The sequence below is a fragment of the Sminthopsis crassicaudata genome, chromosome 4, assembly GCF_048593235.1.
Source record: "Sminthopsis crassicaudata isolate SCR6 chromosome 4, ASM4859323v1, whole genome shotgun sequence".
Lineage (NCBI taxonomy): Eukaryota > Metazoa > Chordata > Mammalia > Dasyuromorphia > Dasyuridae > Sminthopsis > Sminthopsis crassicaudata.
The window spans coordinates 123,530,370-123,553,594 of record NC_133620.1 but is presented as its reverse complement, the minus strand read 5'-3'; the positions used below and the strand labels follow the sequence as shown (position 1 = coordinate 123,553,594).

General features: G+C 33.9%; 1 protein-coding gene across 2 annotated transcripts in view; it reads left to right on the top strand.

Annotated features, from left to right (window-relative positions):
* Positions 1 to 23,225, top strand: part of LOC141565773 (uncharacterized) — a 93,640-nt gene that overhangs the window by 53,061 nt on the left and 17,354 nt on the right. For both annotated transcript variants that reach the window (XM_074309333.1, XM_074309332.1), the window contains 8 exons: positions 1,437 to 1,563; positions 9,147 to 9,312; positions 10,991 to 11,206; positions 11,996 to 12,118; positions 14,096 to 14,254; positions 16,290 to 16,401; positions 16,641 to 16,750; positions 22,862 to 22,966. In XM_074309333.1, the coding sequence (XP_074165434.1) occupies positions 1,437 to 1,563; positions 9,147 to 9,312; positions 10,991 to 11,206; positions 11,996 to 12,118; positions 14,096 to 14,254; positions 16,290 to 16,401; positions 16,641 to 16,750; positions 22,862 to 22,966 (1,118 nt within the window). The remainder of the gene's footprint in view (positions 1 to 1,436; positions 1,564 to 9,146; positions 9,313 to 10,990; positions 11,207 to 11,995; positions 12,119 to 14,095; positions 14,255 to 16,289; positions 16,402 to 16,640; positions 16,751 to 22,861; positions 22,967 to 23,225) is intronic.

Genomic DNA, 23,225 nt, shown 5'->3' with positions numbered 1-23,225 from the left:
GAGTTTGCAAATCTGAGTAACTCATTGAGAAAGTGATTGGGGAGTTTGAAAGAGGGAATATGTTTGTATAAAAAGATGAAGAACTCTGTTTTGTACATATTAAATTTAATATGTATATGAGACATCCAGTTTGAAATGTCAAATAGTCAATCTTAATGTAGGACTAGAGCTCAAACTAGAGACTAGGGCTGGAATGTAGTAATATAAAGAGAGATGATAATTGAACAGGTTGAATCTGATGAGAAAGTATGAGCTAAAGTCATCAGCTGAGACAGTAAGGGTAGGGTGCAAGGGCTGAGTAGGATCAAAAAAGAAGGGTTAGAACAACCAATAATGAGTTAGATAGATAATTGTTCATGAAAAAGTAAGATTGCTTTATTGCACTGAGGTCCCAAGTGAAATGAGAAAATATAAATTTGTGGAATCATTTATAATTTCAAGATTTATATCTGCCTTATTAAATAGCACATGAAGCAAAGTAGACAGTGAAAATAATTCAGGATTGGGCTTTGTCAAAATATGAATGGTGTTAGGACAAAAAACCAAGACTTTCAAGAGTAAAGGAAAGAATAGAGTTGGATTAGTTAATCAAAAAGGTAAGATTGAGAAGGGAAGAAGAGTATGTAACTAGAGCAGAGATGATAGCCTGGTAAAATTGGAGGGTTAATGAATAAGCACTGATCAAGTGCCTATGATGTCGCCAGGCACCAAGTATATAAAGACAAAACCCCAAACATTCCTTCCCTTTAGGAACTTATATTTTACCATGCCATACCAGTCTGCACAAAACTAAATAAATGCAAATGTATTTAAATTTGGTCTCTTCATTTACAGTTGACTTATATTGCAAATGATTACAGTTACCTTGTGAGTCATGATACTTTTTAGTTTACCCAAAATTATTTACTTTTGAACAAGACCTTATCAATATGGATACCATGTCTCTTTCTACATTACATTGTACATATTCTTTTAAAATGTGCTTTGAAAGACCATCAGGAAAGACCAGATTTATTTGGGTTTGTAATTGAGGCAGCTGAGTAGGAATAAGTTGGTTTTATTCATTTGCATTATGCTCTTTAATGCTAGTTGATTTAATTGAGGAATTCTAAGATATTTTGGCAATTGATATTTCAGCTTAAAAAAGGGATTCTTAACCTGGGTTCCATTAACTTAAAAATTATAACAATGTTTTAATATAACTTAATTTCTTTGTAATTCTGTGTATTTTATTTAAAAATATTACTATAGTAAGGGACATAGAGGCTTCACCAGAATGCCAAAAGGATCCTTGGCATAAAAAGGTTTAAATCCCCAGAAAACCTAAAGGAAGAATGGAGAAGGGAAGTTTGCCTGTTAAGACTATTTGATGTTATTTAATATTGGTCATAATTAAAATTAAGGTTTTAATTAATGTGAACTTTTCTTCTGAATAGAAGCTCAAAAAAGACTCACAGAGAAATTACAGGAACCTGAATTTCAAGAGACTGATGAACTCCATGGAGAAAACCCTCTGCTTTCTCAGGTGAAAGCAGAGCAAGAGAAAGTAAAGCAATTTCTCAGGTAAATTAATTTTCCTTTTGAACAATAAAAGCTCAGAAAGCCCAGATACCATATGTTCTGATTTCATCTTTCACTCATTATCTCTATCTCTCTTGATCACTGATGTCAATAGAAAAGTTGTGTGTCTGTAGGTAAGTTTTTCAACAAACAGTCCCTTGAATGTTTTCTTTAATGTGACAGAAATCTTGTGACAATATTTTAAGGACATTGGAGTTTTATGCTATGCATAGTAAAGGGATTGACATGTGAGTTTATTTGTGTAGGGACCTCTAAGATGAGTAAATTCATCTCTCAACAAAAGTCAGCATATTCTCTGCAATTTATCATCTTAAAGTTCCCTAAAACACTGAAATGTTAAGTGATTTGCCTAGAGTCAAACAGCTAATATATGACAGAAGAGGACCTCAAATTCAGGTCATTATTTTGCCTCTATCTACTATACCATATTACTTCTCATGTACACTGTATGTAGTTTCTAAATATCAACAATATTTATTTCGGAGGAAGTTTTTCTTAATAGGAAAGACAATAATGTTGCCATTGAAATCTCTGAAGATTTTTTAAAAAACTACCTGTTCCTTGTACAAATAAATGCTACTTCATAGAAAACTGGACTTGGGGTCAGGAGGACCTGAGTTCAAGTTCAGCTTCAGATATTTACTAGCTATGTGATCAATTGTGGGCAAGTCACTTAACCCCGATCACCTCAAAAACTGAAAAAAATAAAATAAAATAAAACCAACTCCCTGTTCCTAGAAAATAGAGATATAGCTCAAGCATGAGAAATAATTTTGTACTTTCCTATTTGAATAAGCTCTAACTATATAAAGCAAATTTTACTTGTTTTTTCATTCAAGAAATATCTGTTGATCACCTACACTGTTCAAAACTCTATGATAGAAGATGGCTAATATAAAGGTATTTCTCAATTGATGGTAAGAAGGAACATGTCTTTACTAAAAATCTTCCTTCTTTTGAAAAGGCAAAGAAGTAGAAGTAAAATAGAAGCACATTCCAGATATGGAGTACAGTGCCTGTGCAAAAGCCTGGAGGTGGGAGACACATTGTCTTCATTGGAGGAACAGCAAATAAAATGTAGACTGAATGCCAGGGAATAATGTACCTAGAAAAATAGGTTGTAAAGGTATTTAAAGGTCAAACAGAAGACAGTGGTAGTCACTGAAGTTTCTTCAGCAAGAGAGTGAATGGGTAGATATATGTTTGGGTAATATCATTGTGTTAGCTATGGAAATTGGTTTGGAAATGAGAAAAAATTGAGGCAGAAAGGGCAATTAAGAGGCTATTTCAATAGTATAGGTTAAGAGATCATGAAGGTATTAATAAGGATGGTGATTGTGAGAACAGAGAGCAGATATGAGAAACATTAGGGAAGCAGAATGGATAACATTTGGCAAATTGTGGATTTGGAGGGAGATGAGGAAACATGAAGATATGATGATGACTGTTGCAAATCTGTTTGAAAAATGGTAGTGCACACAAAAGAAGTCAAGAAAAGGAGCAAGTTTAGGAAGAATGATAAGTTCTCTTTTGAGCGTGTTGAATTTAAGATGTCCATGGAAAATTCTGATGGAATTAGTCAGAAGGCAAAGGATGATGTAGGACTGAGGCTCAAGAGAGATAGTCTGGGGACAGAGATTTTGGAGTCATTTATATGGAAGTTGATGGGATCATCAAGAGAAAACAAAGAAGCGAATAGCCCCAGGACAGAATCTTATTGGTACCCTCACATATAGGAAGTGGGACATAGATGATGAGACACCAAAGAAGATTGATAAAAAGTAGTCAGACAGAAGAATAGGATTGAGAAGTGAGTGAAAAGGAGGAAAAGGGTTAGGAATTAATAGCTCATTCCAGAAATGTGTCTATAAAAGAGATGAAAGATTTGTCTAAAGGAAAATACATAGGTGGATACATTGTTGATGGACCTATGAATGGATCCAACCATTCTGGAAAACAGTTTAATTATGCTTAAAAAGTTATCAAACTATGCGTACCTTTTGATCCAGCAGTGTTTCTACTGGGCTTATATCCCAAAGAGATCTTAAAGAAGGGAAAGGGACCCACAGGTGCAAGAATGGTTGTGACAGCCCTTTTTGTGGTGGCCAGAAACTAGAAACTGAGTAGATGCCCATCAATTGGGGAATGGCTGAATAAAGTATGGTATATGAATGTTATGGAATATTATTGCTCTGTAAGAAATGACCAGCAGGAGGAATACAGAGAGGCTTGGAGAGACTTACAGAAACTGATGCTGAGTGAAATGAGCAGACCTGGGAGCTGTGTGACCCTAGGCAAGTCATTTAACCCCAATTGCCTCAGGAAAAAAAAAAGGAAAGAATGGAACATATTAGTACATAACAGGGGAGAAAATCAATACATAAACAAAAAAACTTTATATGAGAAAAGGATAGGAAATTATGGAGGGTCAAACTTCCCCCAAAATATGGGAGATAATTGAGAAGAAAGATTGACTTTGACAGAGGATTATTTTTTTTTTTCAATGGAAGAGATACCAGAGGATGATGTAAAGATTTAAAGTGTACAATTGAGAGAAAAGGGAAATGAAAATGATCATCAATTTTCTTGGTACAGAAAAAATCAATACTCTTACTGAAATGGATGAAGAAAGGGATATTGTAGATAATTGTTGTGGATAATAATAGACAATGTTGTAGATAATGAAATAAACAAATAAATAAGTAAATAAATAGAAATAATAAAAGAGAAAGTAAGGTTGGTGAAAATTTAGAATAAGTGTTGTGGGGAATCCATTAAGGAGTCAATCATGAAAGTGTAGAAGGGTTACTATGTTGCCATGAAGGCCAAGTTGAATTAGGTAGCATATTTGTACTGGAACCAGTGAGCATTGTTGTATTGAGTTTTTCTGAGGTATATTCAGGAACACGCGAGATGGAAAGGACAAGGAGACAAAGTATTCAAGCGTAAAGAAGATAAAGTTACAGTGTTCGGATTATGAAAGTAGTAGAAGGAAGTTGGGGAAGGAAATGCTAAACCAGTCCAATATCTCTGCCAAGAAAATCCCCAAAAGAGTCGAAAAGAATTGGATATGACTGAAAATGACTAAACAACCCACAAAGGGAAGCCACAGAGTTGATGATGGTTGGGGAAAGTGAAAAAGTGGAATGGCTAGAGGAGCACTGGGAAAAATAATTGGGTAGGATGGATGATAGACTGAGAGAGATGCAAGGTAAAGAGATTGAGGTCAATTAGAAGAACTTTAGCCTTCTAATTAGTGGGTGATGGTTGAAATCTAGAGTAAGGCCATCCCTGTGTGTGACTCAGGTAGAATAAAGGTACAAGTCAAGAAAGTTGAATAAGTTGGTGAACTTGGAATTCAGGATGCTAGACAGAATATTGACATGACACATACTCCTAGAATCTTAAACAGCCTTTAAGGATCTATTCTGAGGATAATTAAGAGAGAGAATCCCCAGAACCTACTTAACATACACAAATAAGTGACGGAAATTCAGAATTCATTTAACTAATGTTTACAAAGATTAGGAAACACTGCCTTGGTTATAGAGAAAGAACCATGGAACATAATTTGATGCTGAAATAGTATATAGAAGTTGTATCTGCAGTAGTAAGTGATAAATTATAGAGAACTAATCACAATTTCTTAGTTAACCCCCTAAGATCAACGGCTCACATTTGCAGGATTTCTACCCAGGAATAAGAATATATAGGCAATCCCTGGCCATTGAATTAGACTGGCCATATTACTGAATCTCACTTTTTGTTGCCTTTATCAGCAGACAAGTATTGTACTTCTTTACATATCAGAAATTCATCATTATCATGTCATGTCATAAGGTGGTGTTTTTTTTTTTTTTTTTTAGTTTTACTTTTGGTCATACTAGATGTTATACTCTCAGCTTCTGACATAATAGCCATGCATTAATAAAAATCAAATCTAAGGTTATATATTGTATGATTGATTCCTTCAAGTCTCAGAATAGAACAAGCACTTTTGCTAAGTTTAGTTAATTAAGGAGGGATAAAGCCAAAAATTAATCTTCCTCTCACTGATTTTTTCTCCCTTTCCAGAGAAACTTCCGCCCTGTGGTCTCACTCTCCTGATTGGTGCCTATTTCAGGAAATTATCCAGCCATGTTTCCCTTCCCTTACCCTGTCCCTCCTCCACAATTCTTAGTCTCACCATTTGCCTTGGTATTCTATTTTTCCCTTCTTCCATGCACTGGAATAAGGAACTATGATCAAATCGTTTCTGCCATTGTTTCTGGATACAGTTGAATATGTCACTACATTCCTCTATTGTCCTACTCACCATTCCCTTTCTGGACCAAAGTTTTCCCCTTTAGAATGTAACTTTGAAGTCAGAGGCTATTGTTTCCTTTCTTATTTGTGCTCAGTGAACCTGGGACCAAATCTTTTTAACAAAGGGGGGAAAATGATTTGGAGTGGGTAGGTAACTGTGGCTTTGGGAACTAGGGGAATATATTTGGGAATAGTGAACCTCCAAGGAGAGAAGGCTGCTGAATGGTGAAGACAAGGAGAAGGTCTGGGAGTGTGTGACATAGTGAGAAGGAAATAATATTCACCCTTCTCCTCCCAATCCAGAGGTGGTGCTGGTGTTTATTATTGGTGATGTTTGTCTCTCAGGGAGAGGATGCCATGACATGCAAGTGAGTGAAGAAGGGCTATGCAAGGTCACCAGTCTCATTCTTTCCTCTGGAGCCATCTAGGTCTAGTGACAATAGAAAGATCAGGTTGACTGGAGATAGCCCTGGATATTGTGAGAGACCTTGGCCTTTTAAAACTAAGGTCTTTAAACAGGTTTCAGTTTGACCGAGGCAACAGCCCATGCTAGTTAAGAAAGAAAAAAGGCAAAAATATCTTTTTTTACCTAATAAGAAAGGGAAGACTCTCAATCTTTCTGGCCAAAACAGCAACAATTATTATTTATTTTCACCCACAGCCAAAACAAAGACCAAGTCACTTGACCCAGGACCTTTTGTTGACCAATCAATGAGAGCCAGAGTGATTTGGGTTTGAATTGCCTCAATCAAATTGAGGTAGATTGAAAATTTGGAAATAGGTAGTTCCTGAAAGGGAATGGAGCTAGGTAGCCATTTGACTCCGAATTATAGATTCTGAGAGGAGGAGCAAATTTGGTAGCCTAGGAAAATTAGATTGCCACCTCATTCCTAGTAGCAATGGTATTTGTGGTCAAAGCCCCATTTTCTGAGAATTGGGGTACAAGGAAAATAACTGTTGGACATGTATACATATATTGTATTTAACATATACTTTAACATATTTAACATGTATTGGTCAACCTGCCATCTGGGGGAAGGAGTGGGGGAAAAAATTGGAACAACAGGTTTTGCAATTGTCAATGCTGAAAAATTACCTATTCATATATATTGTAAATAAAAAGCTATAATAATAATAATAATAATAATAATAATAATAATAATAATAATAATAATAATAAAAGAGAATTGGGATACAATAGTAAACTCTGTCCTCAGATCCTCCTGTGGCTAGTTTGCCTAATTTCCAAAAGGACTTCTGGTAAGATCTTCATTGATTTTTCTGCAAGACCAGCTGTGATCTGGGTAGTAGGAGGATTGAGTTATATTGTAAGAATAAACTATTTTAAATTTAATACAAATTCTTTTCTTATTTGTGGGTCTATGTTCTCCTTGTTTTCTATTCCCATTGTAGACAGCTATACACAATTGATTTCTTCTGTTTTATCTTTCTGTGAAGTTCTTTACCGAGATCTTGCTAAATACTCAAATTGCATCATTTTGAACATCTTTAATGATACCAAACTCAAGATTCTATAATTTTTGTAAAGGAGACAAAGAAAGAGGAGGATTGTGTCACTTTAAGGCAAAGAGTCAGTTTAGAACTTGGCTGTAGAACTCAGCTCCATTTTCTCAATTATAACATGTTAAGGTTGGAAGGAACCTCAGAGAGTGTCCATCTAACTCCCTCTAATAGGGCCAGACAGAAAGCTGGAAGAAACTGTGAAGAGATAGTGGCAAGACAGGCTGCGAAGAAAATGCCAGAAATGTTAGTCTGAGTATAAAAACCTCCACATGAGTGAATTTGGGGCACAAAGAGAGTGTATTAGAAAATGGGATTGAGAAAAGGTGAATAGAGTTGTGAGGAGTGAGGGTTTTAAGTGTACTTGAAGAAAACTGAAGCAAAGAGAATAAAAGGTCATAAAATAGGACTTGAATATTTTTAGGTCTATTTGATTATCTCATACTAAAAAAATTCCCTCTTTAGGATTTCTTCTAATTGTCAACCAGCTCATTTATGAATTCTTAATATACATCATTCAAAGTTGATTACAAATTGCTTTCTTGAGGATAAGCAACATAATTTACTGGATAAAGATTTGATGTCATAGGAAAAATCTGAGGTCAAGTATAATTGCTGACATTGATGGGTTTTGAGATCTTGGCAAATCTTCTCAGTGCTCTAGGTAACTCTTAAGACAACAAGGTACCGAAGGAGACATAGATTTTTATTGGTTGAAGAAGTTCCTTATTGGGACCTCTTAAAACCGATGAAATCATAGGTCTATTTTTAATTAGACTCAAAATATCCTGTTCTTAATTAAATGCTATCAGGAAATCTGTATCATGAGAAATATTATCCCTGAATCTTAGCTTCTCTGCTACAGCACTTGAGTCATTTTGACTGGTCTTTAGTTGCTGATAATTGTGACCACTGGGTGTCAGCATTGGAATGGAAGCTTGTGATTCCTTTTTTAGTTTGTCTGGTTTAGAAATGTCACTCAGCCCTTGAAAATTATGAAACGAGATTATCTTCATCAATAGAGGTTATCTGTGAGAGCACATAAGCATTTTTGTGTTTTCATATTTCTGTAGATTGACAGAAATGTGCCTAGCGTTGTATAGATTGGTATTTTTCTGAAAGGCTGATTTCTTTCTGACTCTTGAAAAGTCTGGATGGGGAGGAATTAAAATATTCTTAAAGATCACTTTTGCATATGGCCAACAAAGCATCATTCACATTTTCTGAGATGTTTCGGTATTCCTTTCAAATTGGATCTGGAGCATGCTCAGGGGCATCTTTCTCACCATCCAGCCAAATAGCATATACTCTCAAATGTCACTTTCCCTGTTAGTTAGATAGGATGGCATTGAAAAGTGAGTTTTTGTCCCTAGAGTGAAGCTGAGTAAGTGAAAAGAGAAAAGTTAGTGGATAAGAGCATTGGATTAAGTGTAAAGAGAACTAATGGTCTTTTCTGCAATCTGATAACCAAGTGACCTTGAGAAGTCAGAGTTTCTATAAGGCATCTGTTTCCTCATATGCAAAACAGATCACATGATTTCTTGGTGTTCCTTCAAATTCTAAGATTCTGTAATTATGTAAGAATTTACAAGAGCCATTTAATGAGACCTATGATAGCCATTTAACTTTAAGGAACTTAAAAAATCACACCAAAATCCTAGAATCTTTTTCAATATATAGATATAGATGTAGATAAACAAATCTATGTGTGTGTGATCTTGAACTTTTCTCTTGACTAGAGCACAAATAAGTAATTTCAAGGCAGAAAAGGCCAAAGAGGTGATCTTTCCAGATGAACACTGGAAAGAAGAAAACCCCCAAATGCAGCTTACAAAGGCAAACCTGGAAAAATGGACAAAGACACCTAGAATCTTTAAGAAGGCTGATGACGAAAAGGAGATGTTGGTGAGTTAAGCTCTGTAATACATGGGGTAAAGCAATAAACAAAATTATCTCTATTACAATCTTAATTTATCACTTATACATAATATCAGCATAATTTCTATTTTCTTTAGTCTTTTCTTAACATTGTCTTGCATATTACTAAGATTCCTTCTGGATCAAGTCTCACTCCATCTTTCCTTTCTCTGTTATTTCTATCTTGAAAAATATCTTAGTGACACTTTAATACTGAGTTCAATATTTAATTTATTTACTCCCTTGATGCAGTGGTAGATAAGTTCTTGAGTTGTTTAAATTTCCTGTATTTGGCATCCTTTGAATGTTATAACAGATTGAATAGATATAAACATAAACCTCTTCCATCATTTTATTTGTTGAAATTTTGAACAGTTGTATCTTATAATACTTAGTTTTCTTTTTATCTTTTCATTTCCCCATCTCCCATTCCTCATCACTATCATTAGTAACTTATTTTCTGGCTTTCCTACTTCTCACCATTCTAATATCAGCTGAGCAGGGGAAGAAGGAGTGATCACATCCAGCCAGTATAGTCAGGCAGGTCTCTGGGCTGCTTTTTGAAACATGGCTTATTGATGAATTCTTCCTGCCCTGGAGCAGCCCTACTCTTCCACCATGAATGAATCAATCCAGAGATAGTTCATTCACCACAGCAGATAAAGGAAGAAACTTGAACATCCAATACCTCACATGACTGCCCTGCTATGCTTCCTGCTTTTGAGACTTGTCTCTCTACCTTTCTGCTCACTGCTTATTCACTGTCTATTCCAATATGTCAATTTGATTGGTGATGGCTCAACTCTTTTTCTAATGTCCAACTCCACATATCTTGGCTAAATATAGTTGAATGAGTGGAGAAGTAAACTTTCAGTCAGTGTAAATATACCTTATACTTCCTTTTCCCCCATTGCACCATCAGGATAGAAATGTTTTAGGGAAGTCTCCAGAGAAAGCTACATATGTGATTCCCAGCACTATCCTCCACTCTTAAATATACTATATTTCGCTTTGACAGGTTCACTTTTATTAATTCTTAGATTTTGTGTCTGCATTTTACTTGGCTCGTTGAAGACCTACTTTTTATTTTGTTATTTTAAAGTATGAGGACAGTTATTTAGAGATTACAAACCCAAATCAATCTCTCCACCATCTTTGACCAATGTCTTATGACTAGATGGACACATTGGGACATAAGGATAATCAATGTTTTTTCCTATAGTAGGCTTTTTTACTTTCCTCATAAAAAGGCTATGTCAATTAGCCATTTTAATTTGAAGCAACTGTAAGAAATAAACCACAATAGAAATTTAAGTTCCCCATATATGTATATAGTGTGCTGCTTACATACACTATTCATTTCATCACATACTAAAGTCAATGTCTTTTTTCTTCCTTCTTTGAAAAAGGCCTTAAAAGTAAGGCAATAAGAACCACATAGTATCAGAGCCAAATGGGACATTAACAACTTTATTCTTGTTTCATCATTAAATAAATGTGGAATCAGAAAGTTTTCTTCTTCTTTAAAGGTCAAATGATGACACTAAGAATTGAACCTGGTTCTCATGGTTCCTAGTACACTCATCCTCGTCCTTCAGCTGAATCACATAGTGCCAAGGTTGGCAGAAAGATATAATTATTTGTCTCTTTCTTGAATTACAAACAGATTTTAAAACAGCAGATCAATGAGCTACAAGAGCAATTCAAGATAAATGAATTCCGGTGGTCTTTAGCTCATATCAAACTCCAGAACCAGATAGAAAGCTTAATGAAACAGAACCTGGACCTCCAGGATGAACTTCGAGCTTCGGAACATCAGCGACTGGAAATCAGCAACAAATCACTGGCTTTACATTCTGCAAGAAGGAAATCTGAATTGCTGGTAACCAAATTTGTATTTTTCTATTCATAATAAATGGACATCATTTATCAAGGGGAGGTATTTTTATTTTCATGTAGTGCCTATAGCATCTCCTGTTATCCTATCAGGGAAGTTTCTAAAACATAGCAAGAGGACTTAATCTTGTTACCTGTGATAATAATAAATCCACAAAGGAATTAAGGTTAAGGCCTCTCAAGTAATCTCTTATCAAAAAGCACAATGTCTTTTCTAGTTCACACTTTTTTCATTTGTTATTTGACATAATCTATGGAAAGGCCACATATAAGTGAAATATGAACTATTTTATTATAAATACAATTGTAGTAGAATGTTATTTTAATGTGGAACAGTAATCATTTATGGTATTTTTAAAAAAAAAAAGCACCACATGTATCTCCATTTATATTAAAAAAGGGTGAAAAACATAGCCTTTTTTTTTCTAGAATTGGCTATTCTACTAAGTCAATTATATAGCCAGTACACCTACAGTCAGTATAGCAAACACAAGTAACCCTTTGTAGTCTAAAAGAGTTAATTCATGCATTTTCCAATTGGGCTTATCTCTAGGGAAATCTGTTCTCATTTATCTTTTTTAAGTATAGTGGAAAAAGAAGAGGTAGCGTGGTGGGATAATATAGGTGGTAAAAGAAAGCTTTGGATTTTATATGCAAAATTCTAATCACAATTATATAGATGAAAAGCAGAAAAACAGAATTTATTTCTTTATTACTATGCTTGTGCTCATGTGAAATCTTTCTCCTGACATTGTTTTGATTAATTATTATTTAGGCATCTGAACTGATTTTTAGAGGACCTTCAAGCTTGTCAAAAAATAAGGGAACACCAATGCAAGCTCATCCAACCAGTTTCATAGGCCAGAGATTATCATCTGAAAAATGTACTTCTATAGAGGTAATTGCTATTTTTTTATGTCTTAAAAAGGAAATCCATGTTCCAGATATGTACACATGTATATTTTTATCCATAATTTTTTTAGTCTTTCCCTTCTTCCTTGTGTTAATTAAATATCCTTCCTTAACTCTTTATTGAGGGATACTCTTTTAAAACACACACACACACACACACACACACACACACACACACACAAATATCCACTTACCCATCCATATAGCCCAAACAACAACAAAAAAACCTCAGAAAAATGCCCCTAAACTTTGACATTTAATTAGTATTAATCCATTGTTTCTAATGATATGGGTTAAAAAGTAGATTATCATTGGAATATGTTGTTTTTTCTTGGACTAGACCTGTAATTTCATAGTTTTAGGGAATGCTCAATGAGAGGACTCTATTTACCATTGCAATTGGGCACCTGAATGTCCCTTGTAGTCTCAAAGAGTTGCTTGGCTCACTGAGTAGTTTCATGTGATGCTCAGGGTCACATAGCTAGTTTTTGCCAGAGGCAGGATTTGAATTTATGACTGAGTTAAGGACCATCTCTTTAGCCACTTTTCTAGAGGGAAACTTTGGTAGACTAGATAGATTAAGGATGGGTCATAGGGTCTGGAAGACTTGAGATCAAATACTGCTTCACACCCTTATTAATTGTCTGATCCCATGCAAGTCACAATCTCTCTCACCCCAATTTCTCATTTATAAAATGGAGATAATAATAGCACCTATGTCACAAGTCTTTTTTGAGGAGATGATGAATGTAAAATGCTTTGCAATCCTTACAATGCTATATAAAAGTTAGCTATTATAATAATAACAGTGCCCTTGACACATAGTAAGCACTTATTAAATGATTTTTCATTCATTCATTGTTATTACGATTATACCATGCCTTTTGGGTTATGGGGAAAAATACTGTAACTTTTCATAAAGATTCGCTTAAAATAACAATTGGCTTTAAAGTTTGCAAAGCACTTTACCTATATTATTTAATCCAGTAGCATATATATTTTTGTGTTTCTGGGTTGGGATACAGTCCATAATCTGAGGTTAGATTGAAAGACTAAACTACTTCTTAAGGTCCCTCAGAACTATTATAGTCTGTGAAGTCTTCTCAAGTTGTAGGATGAATTTATATATACGTATACACTATGTATTCATTTATAACTGTGAACCCCCAAATTTTGGGCTCAAGGAATTTTTACAATTCACAAACCATCTATTTATTTGAAACACAAAAATTAACAATATAATTTCCCTGTAGGGATAAAGTATTACAAGATGCCAAAATAATGCCTTTTTCTATCAACAAATTATTAATACTCCCAGGGTTGAATTTTCTCAGGTGCTTTGTTTGGAATTTGAAGCCATTCACAGCTAGTCCCTTCTAGCATTTCAAATGTTTTTACATTTTATTCCTCTCCATGTATTCCATGGGTAACTTGGTGTTTCTCAGTCCTGATAATCCATCTTTTTAATAGCACTGGCTGCCCCAGTGTTTGGAAAGCACTCATTCCTTAGCTCTGTATCTCAGCATCTCTGGATTCAAGATAAATTCAAGTGTACTAGCACATAATAAGTATTTGATAAATGCTTATTGATTGATTGATTTTCTTCAAAGTGGATATCAGTGTCCCTAATTTCAAAGATGATCACTAGATTTTATTTAATTTTATTTATTTATTTTACTAGGGCTATTGGGGTTAAGTGACTTGCCCACAGTCACAGGAAGTGTTAAATGTCTGAGATCAAATTTGAACTCAGGTCCTCCTGACTTCAGGGTTTTTATTTTTTTTTTTTAATTAAGTTTTAGAGAAAAGATCTACCTTGGAGTCAGGATCCAAAGAGAGATCTGTATTATTTTAGTTGTCCAGTATAATTCACTTATCAATATTCTGAAGGGTGGAGGAACATGATTATCTTTAAAACATATGGTTATCATTAATATAATAATACACAATTATTTGTTTTTAGCCAGTAAGCAATAAAATAGAAAGAATGGAACCTAAGAAACCAACCCCAAGAGAACAAAGAGAAAAAACTGTTTCCAGAAGTCTTCGTGTCAGAAGTCCACCATCTATTGGAAAAAGATCTGCCCTGGAAAAAAGAATCTCACCCTTTGATCCAGAAATGGTAAACAAACAACAAGAACAGTCACCCAAGAACAAAAACAAAAACAAAACCAAAAACAAAAAACAGTCACTTAGAGAATCAGATATGATATATTTTAAATTTAATATTGAATAAAGGTCTTAATAAGATCAATATCAATTTATTGTTTTGGAGAAGAGTCATAATTCACTTAAAATGATCATTTTTCTCTGTCCTTTCTATGGTTTGATTTTAATCTTGACCTAGTTTTCGAGTGCTAGACAAGGAACTAATTACATGTGACATTTCTTGTTTTATTGTTCTTGTCTTAATTTCTTGTTTTAATCTGCTCTTTTGTGTTCAACTCCCATTCATTTAAAATAATTATTGCTGCATTTTCATATTATTCAACTCTGCAACCTCACCTCAGTACCTAGCACAACACTGACTTCACAATAGACATTAAGAAATATATATTAGTTCTTGAATTACTGATGACTACCTCTTTGTCAAGTAACTGTTTTAGTCCTGATTCTTCTTGACCTCTCTACAGCATTTACCATTGTTGAATATCCTTTCTTCTAATACTAGTCCCTTTTGGTCTTCCACTTAAATATCCACCTTGCACTTTTGCTGTCTCTTTTGCTGACCTGAAAAAAATTTGACATACCCTAAAGCTCTGTATTGGGTCTTCTTCTCTTATATAACCTCTCATCAGGCTCAACTATTGTTATAGTCTACTAATTGATCTTCCAATCTCTAGGGCTGAACCCAAAGTCAAGATCAAATTCAAATTCAGCCTAAGACACATTATAAAGCAATAATAATAATAATAATAATAATAATAATAATAATAATAATAATAATAATATAACTTCCCTTTCATGGTTGTTGTGGGGGATAAAATGAGGTAATTGAGATAAATAAGGTAAAATGAGAGTGTTTTTCAAACTTCTAAGTGCTTTATTATTATTATTACTCCTAGTCATCTGTGTACAATCACAATAGACATTTTCCTGAAGTTCAAATCTTGCCCACACTCAATCAACTTAAATGGCTATTACCTCATAAAATTAAATATAAATCCTTCTAGCATTTAAAGTCCTTTGCAACCTGACTTCATTTTCCTTATGCAGTCTTATTATATAATAACTGTGCCCATGTTGCACATGTTGCAAGCAAATTGATTGTCTTGGTATTCCTTGTAGACTTTCTCTCATGCCTGAAATTCTCTTCTGTACATTTCTTATATCGCATAGCTCCATTCAAAGCTCAAGTGCCATTTCCTCCATTCTTGATCCTTCCAACTAAAGCTGTTCCTCCTCCTCCTCCAAAATACTTGGTATTTAATTCACATATATTTTATATTCATTTACATATGTACATGTTGTTCTCCTTAATGGAATATAAGCTTCCCAAGGATGATGACTGATTCATGTTTCTCTTTGGATATCCTGCACTTAGGCCACTGCCAACTACATATTAAGCATTTAATAAGTGCCTATTGATTTATTGATCAGTCTTTACTTGAGCTCTTGGGACAAATATTTAAAAGTTATCATTTTTATATTTAAATTATTGCCACATTTTCATGTTATCCCCTTGGTGCCTATAACAATACTCATTACAGCATAGGCCCTGTTTCAGGGTAATTCATGAACTAATATGGATTACTATAATAAAAAATAATAGTTTTCTGATGAATTAAAAAAACAGTGATTTTATATCCCCATTGCATCTGAATTATAGGAGGAGCTTGTGAAATGTTAGTTGACTAACTTTTTAAAAAGATATTGAAGTCTTATTTATTGTTGTCTTTAAGACAGAAACATATCTATATCTGATACAGTAAACAATAATATCAAGTTTTTTCAAACAAAACATTTTTATTTTAAACTTAACAAATACCAATAAAAGAAGAATTTCCACCTACAAGATTGGAACAGAAAAGTGCATTGTCTATGAAATCCATTGCTTTATAATCACCTTACATTGTGGATGTAATACATTCAATGTATAACTTTTAAAGCTGTCCTTGTAATAGTTTCCAGTTCACTGGGTATTGCTGCATCTTCAGGTCATCTATAGATCTCCAAAAAATCTGCAAGAAACATGTTTGAGAAAATCACCTGTGCCAATTTCTCCACTTGTCCTGTATAATGAAGACAGCTTGGCAGCTTATGAAAATGGTAAGAACTGTCAGAAAGATTCTCTGTTCAATTTGAATTAGCTTCCTAGAAATGTGTTTTGTTTTTGTTTTATTGAGTATGGTCCTCTTGACTTATTTATTATGACCATCTTAGGAAAAATATTTCTTTCCCCTGGTACTCATCATTTATAAAAAAGTTCTTGATCATAACTTTGTGATTGTGATATTGTGCAAAGTAACATCACTCTCTTTTTGTAATCAATATTATTTTCCTTCTAGACAAAGCACCATTGATCTCTGGGAATTATGAAGATGCACTCCTTCAGATTCGGAATAATGATCACAAGTCCTCTGTCATCCATCAGAATGAAGATACTCAGAAAGTTAAGGTCAGCCTCAGCCCATAATTCCAAGTAGTCACAATCATATCATGTCAATGTAGAGGTTTGCTCTTGGGATAAAACACCTCTAAGATTTAAGCTCTAAATAAATATTCTCAGGATCAGTAATTTTTTTAGAGGTGAAAGGTCATTATCACTCTTTCCATGTCCTTTGGAGAACCTAACAAATCAAAAAAAAAATCAAGTTAATCTGGACAAATGTTCCTATTACCTATTGGACTCAATCAAATATTACAGAAATGGATTAACTTAGTTATTTTCCAATTCTTAATAGTTTGAGAAGCAAGAAAAAGTTTTTTAAAATTTTCATTTTTAATATTAACATTACATAAAAAAGTAAAAATATTAAAAAATTAAATTTTAAAAATTTCTAAATTTAAAAATATTTAAAATTCTTAAATATTTCAAATATTTAAATTTAAAATGTTTAAAAGTATTAAAATTATAAGATATTTTTCATGTTTTCCCTTAATAAGTTTGTTATTATGAATGAAGCTTCCAATTTATGATTTCAGGTCAGATTCAATAATGAAATCTATCTAATAGGAGGATTTCCAAGTCCCTGAGAGTGATGCACTTATTTCAAGTTGTATTTCACAGAATCAGAGAGGCAGAAGGAACTTTAGAATTAATCTAGTCCAAATCCTTAAGCAGTGAAGGAAACTGGTCATTAAGATCTCTGACAAGTGGTTCTGGCATTTGCTCCCACACTTCTAAGGAAGATGAACCCATTACTCCATGGGGCTGCACATTTCATTTCTGGAAGATTGTAATTGTTAGAAGATCTGAAAATAATCAGGTTAAATTTAATTGTTCTTCAGCATGATAGCCTTTTAAATATGTGAAGACCAGTTATAACTCCTGTTCTCAGAGCTTTTCTTTTTAATTATATGTTTTATTAAAAAGAATGTTAAACATCATTGCAAATACTTGTCACTATTTAGAAACTAATTACATTTAAATAAATTAACTTGGGAAGTAGCGTTAGCTTAGTGAATAGAGAACTGGCCAGGAAGATCTGGGGTCAAATCTTATTTCTGATCAATATGTCTAAGTGATCTGAACAAGTGATTTATCCTCTCAATACTCTAAGTGCCTTGCTAAGATGATAACTTATAAAGTATCAGCCTACCTCAGTAGAGGGATATTCCTCATAAGGGATTTCCCTATAGCACTAAAATCCTTTCCCTATATATTTAACATACTTCTGACCATGCTATCAATCACATATTAAAATGTGATTGATAATTTTTTTGCCAGTGATTTTATAGTACCCTTTTATGCAATTATAAAATAAAATAAAACCAACTCAAAATGTTCTAAATAGAGAAAAGAGCAAATATATTGAGTATATCCTCAGATTTGTCAGTTGTTTTTCCAGTTATGTAGTTTGGATATTCTTTAGAATTCTGGTCACTCTAATGTGGCTAGTCCTTTTAAAATTCGATAACCAGACAATGGTCTAGCTGTAGTCTAACAGAGTTTACAATGATTCTGTCATTTCCATTATTTCATTCTTCTGCCAAAACAACTTCATTAGCATTTTGGTAGCTATATCACACAGTTGTATCACATTGAGTTTATAGTGTAAAAAATAATTCCAAAAATACACTGTGGGTTTTTTTTTTCCATGACAACTTCTAAGTTGAGCCTCTTCCCCTCTTGTGCTTGTTGAATTTTTGAATCCAGACAGAAAACTTCCTTTACTTTTCCCCCAATTTTTCTTTAGTTTTCAAATGGAATTAAGTCTTGCTAGATTTAGCTCATCATTCCATTCTATTGATATCTTTTGGATTTGGATTCTTCTATTCCCTCCAACTTTATGTCACATACAAACTTAATAAACATGCCTTCTACACCTTTATCAAAGTCATTAATAAAAACATTGTAAAGAGCAGAATCAAGGATAGTCTTGGGAAAAGAATTGCAGAGTTGACTGAGTCCAACCCATGATTCACACAGGAATAACCTCTACAAAATCTCTGAGAAGAGGTCACCTGGCCATGATTTATAGATGTCCATGGACAGGGCATATACTAATACCTGAAGTAACCCTTTGAATTTTTGAACAGTTCTAATAAATGTTTCCTTATATGGAGTTAAAATTTGATTTTCTGCAACTTCCGAACAAACTTGTTTCTACCTCTAATCCCCCTCAATTGATAGTATAATGCTTCAAATGAGTCTTCTCTTCTCAGGCCAAATATTTACAGTTCTTTTTTTATTAGTAGTATAGGTTCTTTTTTATTATTATTAATTTTATAATTATAAAAATTTTTGACAGTACATATGCATGAGTAATTTTTTTTATAACATTATCCCTTGTATTCATTTTTCCAAATTTCCCCCTCCCTCCCTCTACTCCCTCCCCTAGATGACAGGCAATCCCATACATTTTACATGTGTTACAATATAACCTAGATACAATATATGTGTGTAAATGCAATTTTCTTGTTGCACGTTAAGAATTGGATTCCAAAGATATAAGTAACCTGGGTAGATAGACAGTATTGCTACCAATTTACATTCACTTCCCAGTGTTCCTTCTCTGGGTGTAGTTGTTTCTGTCCATCATTGATCAACTGGAAGTGAGTTGGATCTTCTTTATGTTGAAGATATCCACTTTTATCAGAATATTGTAGTTGAAGTGTACAGTGATCTTCTGGTTCTGTTCATTTCACTCAGTATCAGTTCGTGCAAGTCTCTCCAAGCCTCTCTGTATTCATCCTGCTGGTCATTTCTTACAGAGCAATAATATTCCATAACCTTCCCATACCCAACCATTTTCCAATTGATGGTCATCCATTCATCTTCCAGTTTCTACCCTATAGTATAGGTTCTAATGAAAATTTTGGTTGTTCTCCCTCTGGATGTACTCTAGTTTGTTTGTGTTTTTCCTACAATGCTGTACCTAGAATCCATAGTATTTTCATATGTTATCTGATTGGAATTGAGTATGTTAGGATTATCAACTCCCTCATTCTGGATATGATGCTCCTGTTAATCCATACCAAGATCTCATGTTTTATTCAAACTGGGTTTGCAATCCTATAAAACTGTCAGATCTTTCTTCACACTGTTAATGATCTATGTCCCCAACTTGTATTTGTGAAGGTATTTTTTGAGCTCAAGCATAGAACTTGACATTTATTTCTATTAAATTTCATTTATTAGCTTCTATCCATTATCAAGCATATAAAGATTTTTTTAAATGCTGCCTTTGTCACCTGACAATTTTGTACCATCTGCATATTTGATAATCGTGCCATATGTACTTGCATAAAAGCCACTGATAAAAATGATGAACAGAACAGCACCCTGGAGCAAATATCCCCTGGAAGCTTCTCTTTAAACCATTACTGACTTATTTTTACTGCTTCTTCTTCAGTTCTTCAACCTGTTCCAAATTCACCAAACTTAGCTAATATATCTCTGCAATTTTATCACTTAGCCAACATTTTCCCATCTTCTACAGCAAAGTACTAACAACAACTATGTCAAGTAGTTTATTAAAATAAGATCCTTCTCCTCATGCTATTCTTATATATCAGTCTGATAATTTCTTTAAAATTTCTTAGAGTAATAAGGTTAATCAAGCATTAAGTATTCTTAGTGAGGTTGTTTGTGATCACTGCTTCTATCTCCAAATCATCCCTTTACTAATATGTTCTTGCATTTTGCCAGTAATTGAAGTTAAGCTCATTGGCCCCTAATTTCTAGAATCCTGCTCTATTTTTTTTAATTGGAACAATATGTGTTCATCTTCAGTCTTAAAATATCTCTTTTGTTCATTTAAAAAATGACAGTATTTTAGCAATCTTTCCTGGGATGTAGTTTGCCCAGACTTGGTAATTTGAATTTGTTAATAATAGATTAATTATAATAATAAATTGATAGATTAATAATAGATCAAAAGGCCCTCCTTACTATAGTCCTCATTATCTTGGCTTTCAGCTACTTCAGGGGTCAGAGTTCTAGGGATGAAGTCAGGAAAACCTGAATTCATAAAGCTTCTCAGATACTTGCTTTCTATGTAATGCTGGGCAGCTGATAATCTCAGTTCTTCATCTGTAAAGTGAGGGGACTGAGCTGCATAGCTGATAAAGTCTCTTCAAACACTACATCTCTGATCCTATGAGCCAATTTTTTTTTCCACTTATCATTCCAAAGATTGTTTTATTTAGTAGAGAAAACACAATCAAAATAACTGCTGGACAGCTCTGCTTCCTGCAACCAGCTAATAGGAACTTCTTTCTTGATTGATTAGAATCCAGATACTGGCATTGATTTGTGTAGTTTTTCAAGGTGATATGAATTTCTTTCACTGTACAAAAGAATCCATTCTACTTTTCTCTGTTTTGTTCACAAGGGTAGGTTCTATCTTTTCAGGACTATGTCAACAAATAACACTTTTCTGATCCACCATCTGATAGGGAAAGGCTTTGGATTTGTGATTTTGCAATTACAGGGAATTCCCTGGTGAGGAAAGTCCATCTGCCAAGGCAGGTTGGTATCTTCTCTGCAACATGTAATCTTGGAAAGTTGCCTAGCACATTTAGAAATTAAATGATTTGCCTCTGGTCACATAGCCAGTATATGTCAGAGGCAGAACTTAAACAAAGACCTTCCTGGTTTCGAAGCTGTCCTTTTATTCACTATGACACACCAACTTTCTAGTAGTCCTATTAAAAAAGAAATAAAATTAGTCCAACATTTTCCATCATTTATGAACAGAATAGATTGCTTCCTCTTACTACCCAATATACTTTTTAAGTTCCTCTAAATAGGCATCTGAAGATTTCATTTATTTATTTCCTGCCACAGGGAATCTACTACTTCCTATTACAGAGAATTATTTTCCTCTTAGAACACTTGAGCTATCTCTATCCATTACTATACGAAGTGACAAAACAAGAAAAAAGTTTGGGAAAGTGGGAGGATTGTGGATGAAGAATGGGGGATCCACAGTTAGCGCTTAATGAATTCTTGCTCACTGATTGATTGGATGGGAGTTAGAAAATGTGAGACTTTCTCCTGCTTCTGACTTTCCCTAGATGAATTAATTGGGACAAGCTCCTTAGCATCTTTGGGTCTCAGTTTTATCATTAATAAAAAGAAGGCTTTTGACTAAGTGATTTCCAAGCTCTCTTTCAGCTTTAAGAGGATATTATTAATATATGGAACCCACAATTTCATGATTTAGTCTAATTCACAAAAATCAACATGAATGTCACTTGTCTGTAATTTATAGAATTTACTTCCTCCTGTCCCTTGCCTTCTGAATATTGGAGCAACATTTGTCTATCCATCTCTATTTTTTCCAGTATGTTTCTCTTTTCATTATTCAAAGATTTACCAACAACTCAGAGATCACACCTGAAAATTTTTTCAGTATTATAGGGGATGGAAGTCCCCAGAACTGGATAGTTAAACTTATTGGAAAAAAATAGTTGTGGTTTTTTTGTCTGTATTTTTGGCAAAGGTATTAGACTGGTCTATCATTTCCTTCTCCAGCTCATTTTAAAGATGAAGAAACGGAGTCTTTAAAGTTAAATGACTTGTTCAGAATCAGATGCTTATTTAGCATCTGAAGCCACAGTAGAACTCATTTTCATTGTGCCAGCTAGCTGTTCCTCAGATTATACATTGATTCCTAAATAGTTAGGAATATGATCGTTTCTCTTATATTTGGAGTGTGTTAATATTGTTGTGGAATTCTTCCCAGATTAGACCAAAAGAAATGAGGAAATGAGAAAACAGCAATTTTTATTTAAAAAAATTGATTCAAGCCATTGCTAATTCAGGGTACTGATACTGCCTACTTGAGATGGTCTACAATAAAGTAAATATAAATGAATATTAGTTACCATTCAATTACTCTACCCTCCATGAAAAAAAGACCTATGATTGTTTTGACCTATAATGGTTTTTGCTGCTTTTACCACTATCTGTGCCTGTTGAAATGAATGCTTGTCAAATATTAAAATGTTATGGGAGTTTGTCTGCATTATAATGTAATGACTGTCATCAAGATCCATAGAGCTATAGCAAATGATTGTAATATATATTTTTTTATTTTTGTGACTAATATTTTCACAGGATTTTTCTTCCAAGTTAGCAACATCCAGAAAGCTATTAATGTCTATGAAGAATAAGAAAAAAGGAAAGGAAATAAAAAAAGAAATAAAACATTCAGATGGGAAGGTAGGAAACTGGATGCATCATTTCATGTGTGTGTATGTGTTGTCATTCTAATCTACTTCAGGCTGTCATTAAGACAGAAATTCAGGCAGCAAGACTCTTCTAGCAGAAAAAAAGGGTTCCAGAGTCACTGTTTGCCTGATTTTCAGTTAACCAAAAAAAATCTGCAATCCTTTTTTTTTTTCAAACATTTTTCTTTTCTTTTTGAATTTGCCTTGCTCTATATTAGGTGACTCTAATCCCCCACTGCACCTCTCTCAAG